General features: G+C 50.9%; 1 protein-coding gene across 1 annotated transcript in view; it reads right to left on the bottom strand.

Annotated features, from left to right (window-relative positions):
* The window catches only part of RMDN3 (regulator of microtubule dynamics 3), a 21849-nt gene extending 16659 nt beyond the window's left edge, over window positions 1-5190 (bottom strand). Inside the window, exons 1-4 of the mRNA XM_017530889.2 lie at window positions 5059-5190; window positions 4427-4620; window positions 1895-2087; window positions 1349-1492 (exon numbers count right to left, since the gene is read on the bottom strand). Of these exons, the coding sequence (XP_017386378.1) occupies window positions 1349-1492; window positions 1895-2087; window positions 4427-4613 (524 nt within the window). The 5' untranslated portion in view covers window positions 4614-4620; window positions 5059-5190. The remainder of the gene's footprint in view (window positions 1-1348; window positions 1493-1894; window positions 2088-4426; window positions 4621-5058) is intronic.
* Between the last annotated feature and the right edge of the window lie 626 nt (window positions 5191-5816).

Consider the following 5816-nt stretch of genomic DNA (forward strand, 5'->3'; position numbering starts at 1 on the left):
TTTTTTTTTTTTTGAGGCAGTTTCTCACTCTATCACCCAGGCTGGAGTGCAGTGGCACAATTATGGTTCACTGCAGCCTCAAACTCCCAGCCTCCCAAGTAGCTGAGACTACAGGCACATGCCACCATGCCCGGCTAGCTTTTTTGTACGTTTTTTAGTCGCAGTCTCACTCTGTCTCCCAGGCTGGAGTGCCATGGCTCGATCTTGGCTCACTGCAACCTCCGCCTCCTGGGTTCAAGCAATTCTCCTACCTCAACCTCTTGAGTAGCTGGGATGACAGTCATGCGCTGCCATGCCTGGTGTAATTTTTTTATTTTTAGTACAGACATAGTTTCAACATGTTGGCCAGGCTGGCTTAAACTCCTTATCTCAAGTGATCCGCCTGCCTCAGCCTCCCCCAGCTAGTTAATTTATGTAGAGACATGGTCTTGCTGCCTTGCCCAGGGTGGTCTCAGGCTTCTGGACTCAAGCAATCCTCCTGCCTTGGCCTCCCAAAGTGCTGGGATTACCCATGAGCCACCACCGTTCTTGGCCTGATTTTAACTTCTAGTTTCCATGTGCCCACTTAGAGCCAATTCCTCTGATCCACCATAAAACTTGGCTGTTCTTTGCACCAGTCTTTTCCTTGAGAAGAAGAAAGGGTGGATAAGGAGAAATCAGCCTCTAGCCTTTACACAGGCTACCTGAATGACTGGAGCTAGAAGCAGACAAGGGCAGATGCTGCCACTGACAGTATCAGAGTCTGGCCTTGGGACCAAAGTTTCAAAGTGGTGCACAGTGGTTTAAACTCAAAAAGCCCTTAGCATGACCAGATTTGGAGGAGGCTGTCCACCAGAACCCTGCCAGCTGTCTTGCCTCACAGAAAGGTCTACTGTCATTCCTCCTGGGCCACTGAGAACTCAGAACAGCCACCTGCCACCTGTAAAGATTCAAGGGATCATAGGCAAGGCTCCTCTGTGGGAAGAGGGTGACTCCCAGGAAGAAGGAGCATGCTTTGTGCTTAAGAGATCTCTGTACACCAGCTCAGCCACCCAAGGAAAGGAACAAAGTCAAACGATGTTATAAAGTCTCTGTGATAACACAGAAAAATGCCCAAATAATGTATCATAATAACTATGTAATAAACTGACTCAGAAAATAGCAGATGTAAGCAATAACTGCTATTAACATCTACAGTTGTCTGAATGACATAAATAGGATGGGTTTGTTTCAACTGTTCTGTATTTATTATACACTTATCTGTTCCAAAAATTATTTACAGCAGCTTGGTTTGGATTTTACATTGATAATACTTTTACGAAACACAACCTGGCTGTAGCCACAACTGCCTCCAGGAAAGACAACTCACCCCCCTTCGCTCTCGGCATCTGTAAACGTAGCTCCCGAGGAGGCTGTGAAATAGACAGAACTGGAGCCAGTGGAGTCACTCCTCTCCCGGACAAAAGGAAACCTTCGCCGCCGAGCCACTCTCTGGTTCTCTTCTATGTGGGATCTGAAAAGCAAGCCCAGTCCCAGATGGTACCATTAGGCCCCATCCAGCCTGTCTTTCGACTCACCATGGGGTGCCTCTTACTACCGCTTCTCATTAAAGGGCCAAGAACAGAAAAAACCCTAGGTCTCTACCCACAGGAGGGTAAGCAAGGGAGCTCCCTGGTCCCAGCCGACACAGACTAGGCTAGGCAGAACAGAGTGCTTCGGCTGCAGATGAACCATGAGAGTCCAGAAGCAGCAAGGAGCGTGCAAGGCAAGGTACCAAATGTACAGCTTCTACCAGATTAGGCCAGAAGCTATAAAACTGGTTTCTTCCTTAGAGACAGAGCAAAGGCCAGAACACACCTCAGCTGAAATAACTATAGGGGAGGGATACAGCAGGAAAGGAAGCTGCATTACTCACCGGACCTCCCCAACGATCTCCCCTGCAAGCCCTCGCAGGCTGCTCCTCAACTCCTCCACCTCCTGCCGCAGCGCCACAAGGCTGGTCAGCACAAAGTCCAGGCGGTCCAGCACCTTCTCCTGACCTTCCCGTGGAAGCCTGGGCAGCACTGCGGCATCTCCAGCCCCACCAGGGACAGCCCGCAGCAGCATCACTGAAGGGTGAGAACGGGAAGCAGTAACACCCAGGAATATAGTGGGGAAGAGATCTCACACCTAGCGTTCAAGAACACCTGCTTCTCATTGCAAGAGAAGGCCCAGTGAGGCTCAGATAGGACACACATTCACAGCCAAGACATGGTAACAAGTCCCAAATAACTACCCAGCGATCTCTAAACAAGAGCCCTCTGCTCCAAGAACCTTCCATACCAGGGCCCTTCAGGAATGCTGCACACCACGACAGATAATGTAAAATGCTTGCCAGAGTGGAACCTGAAGGAGGACAGTTGTCTTGCTAGAGTAAAAGAAAATCCTTCCCCTCACCATACAATGCCCAATACCAGGGAGTCAATACCAACCACACAGCAACCTAAAACTGAGCTCCCTCAAATTCTGATCTCTCACTTCACAAAGAATAGCAGGGAAAACCTGGAGCTTCTCCCAGAACTTAGTAACTGCCCCCCACTAAGAGAAGGGGGCCAGTTACTAAAAGAAAAGGTATACCAGAAAAAGCCCATCCAAACCATCTCATAAAGACACCATTACTAAGCCCCACGGACCCAACCCTAAATCTCGCTCTGAGTAAATTCCAGCAGTGAAATGCTAGCAAAGTGATTCCCACCTATGGTAACTGGACTGGAAAATACAAAAACAACAAAGAAACCAGAGAGGCAGGATCCACATACATCAAGCAAAACCCCTTCTTAAAGGAAATCTGGTAAACCAGACCAGGCCACAACACACAGCCCATAATGTTCAAGAATGCAGAGCAAAAAAGAATCCTGGGAATGTGGTCACTTTCTTCTTATCACAATTGCAAACAAACGACAAGGAAACGGAAGGAAGCACACTTGCAATACTAGATTATCAGCAGGTTAGAAAATGCTGACAATCAATTGCAATCTAAGGTGATAGCTCGTTGAAGACTCTTCCAAACTACCTTTTCCAAACAAGCTATCATTGGTAATCAGAGAAAACACTCATTTCCAATTAGTATGGGGGTGAGATAATCTAAACCCTCCCCCGGCCAGGCCCAGTGGCTCACACCTGTCATCCCAGCACTTTGGGAGGCCGAGGCCAGTGCATCACTTTGAGGTCAGGAGTTTGAGACCACCCTGGCCAATATGGCGAAATCCATCTGTACTAAAAATACAATCAGCTGGGCATGGTGGTGCATGCCTGTGATCCCAGCTACTTGGGAGGCTGAAAAAGAAGAATCGCTTGAACCTGGGAGGTGGCGGTTGTAGTGAGCCAAGATCATGCCACTGCACTCCAGCCTGGGCAACAGAGTGAGACTCTGTCTCAAAAAAAAGAAAAAGAAAAAAAGCAACAGTCCTCTCAAACAAAGATGGCAGTAGTTTGAACCAGCCCTAGATACTTTGCTCAAACAAGGAAAGTTCTGCAGAGCTGGAAGAACTACTCATTTCAGCTGTGGAGGCTGCCAGCCACATTCAGCTTCAACTTCATGACGCACGCTCCTAGCCCTATGCTGTACAAAGGCCACTGGACCAGGTGACCAAGCCCAACCTTTCCACTTAATTTGTGACCGCCTCAGGAAAGTTACACAATCTTTTTGAATCTCGGTTTCCTCATAGGACGGATTAAAAAAAAACTTGAATGAGATAGTTTCCAAGTTGCCTCCGAATTCTAATATATGATTTAATACATAAACCTCAAGACTTTTAATCCCTACAAGACTCTTTTTGCCCTCTTTTGGACTCTTCTTCTACTTACTACACACCTCACACAACACTAAGCAAGTGCCTTTAATATCCACATAGCACTATTGTGGCCAGAACTAAAAGTGAAAGCTAAGCAGACTTTTTGAAATATACTTTCTTGGTAATAGAGGGGAAAGAGTACAGAAAACGACGACTGCCTTTTCTTTTTTGAGACTGAGTCCCACTCTATCGCCCAGGCCGGAGTGCAGTGGTGCAATCTGGGCTCACCGCAACCTCCGCCTACCGCGTTCAAGCAATTCTCGTGCCTAAGCCTCGCCAGTAGCTAGGACGACAGGCCATGTCACCACGCCCGCTCATTTTTGTATTTTTAGTAAAGACGGGGTTTCACCATGCTGAAATCTGGTTGAATGTTAGCCAGGCTGATCTTGAACTCCTGACCTCAGGTGATCCGCCCGCCTCGACCTCCCAAAGTGATGGGATTACAGCCGTGAGCCATCGCACCCAGCCTGACGACTGATTTTTCAACAAGCTTCCAAAACAGTGAAACCCTAAGGCATTTCCCTCCGTTGCCCAGTCCCACAGCCTCCACTAAAAGCAGTCCGGACCCCAGCCCATTAGTCTGCAGTGACTGCGGTCTCGGGACGGGCTCCTACCCTGGCGTCCGGGCTCTAAAGTCTGCGTATAGTCCAGGGAGTTGGGCAGGCTCTGGTTGCGGCCATGGCGCCGGGTCCGTTTCCAACGCTTGCTGTAAAGGACGCAGAGGAATCCAAGGCTGGCGGCGGTACCCAGCAACAGTCCCAGCCCGGCACGGACACCGCCCAGGGCCCCGAGTCTAGACATGCTGTACCTGCGGCCCGCAGAAGCCACCAGGAGCGAGCGAGCCGGCAGGCAGGCAGGCAGGCAGGCAGGCGCGCGGGTGGGCGGGCGGGGGTAGGAAGAGAGAGATTCGTGAGCCTGGTAAAGCCACCCCCAAGGCCGAACCCTAGCAGATATCCCCTTGCCCAAACCCTGAGCTCCCGACTCCCTGCACCCCAATGTGAACCCTAAAGCTTTCTCCAGCCCCCAGGGCCTCACTGCCGCTCCCCTCACCCAGCCTGGACGTAACAGCCCCTTCAGCGCACCCCTCGACCCGGCTCAAAGAGTCCGGCTCCTGGGCCTTCAACCCCCACCTCAGCCTTACGACACTGCAGACTACAAACCCGCCTCCCTGGATGCAAACTCCTGGTCTTCCTCCGCAGCCCCGGAAGGCGCTCCGGCCTGGCAAGAGATCAATTCAGACCCTTACCTGGCAGCCAGCAACCATTGCAGCAGCCGCCGCGGGCTCACGCGATCAGTGCCTGTGACGTCACGCAGACGGCGCCAGCGGCTCAGCTCGCCGCGGGAAGGCGCAGGGAGATGACAATACCGACCCCGCCTCCTTTTCCCTCAGGGGCGGGGCGATGAGCGACACCAGAGGGGCGGAGTCAGTATGGAGCGCGAAAGGGAAGAGGAAAGGGGCAGAGGGCTTGGGAAAGGCGGGAAAGCAGGGGGACTTCTTGGTGAAGTCTCACGCAGTCACCCTCGCCGTCCGGCAGCCAGAGCTCCAGTTCCCTCTGGTCACACCGGCTTACTTGCTGCTCCCGGAATACGCTCATTATATTCACACTTTCTACCTGCGCTTCTACCTGGACCGCCCCTTCTGGAAAACGTCAGAAACCTGGAAAACGTCACCCTCTCCCCACATTTTATTTTTATTTTGTAGAGCCTGGGTCCTGCTCTCCTGGTCTCGAGCGATCCGCCCCGCCCGCCTTGGCCTCTCAAAGTGCTTGCGCCACCGCACCCGGCCATAAACCTTAAACCTAACGTGCCGTCTAATAATTCCATTTTACTCTTGTCATTGTATGCAACTTCTTAGAATGTTGGCAACTAAAAAGACCGATTTTATGAACTGTGATAATTTTATTGTGAACATTTCTTAAGAGTTAAAATTGAGTTTAGTGAAAGAAGAAATATCTAGGCCATGGCCGGGCGTGGTGGCTCACGCCTGTAATCCAAGCACTTTGG

Source organism: Cebus imitator, unplaced genomic scaffold, assembly GCF_001604975.1.
Source record: "Cebus imitator isolate Cc_AM_T3 unplaced genomic scaffold, Cebus_imitator-1.0 Scaffold70, whole genome shotgun sequence".
NCBI classification, from domain to species: Eukaryota; Metazoa; Chordata; class Mammalia; order Primates; family Cebidae; genus Cebus; species Cebus imitator.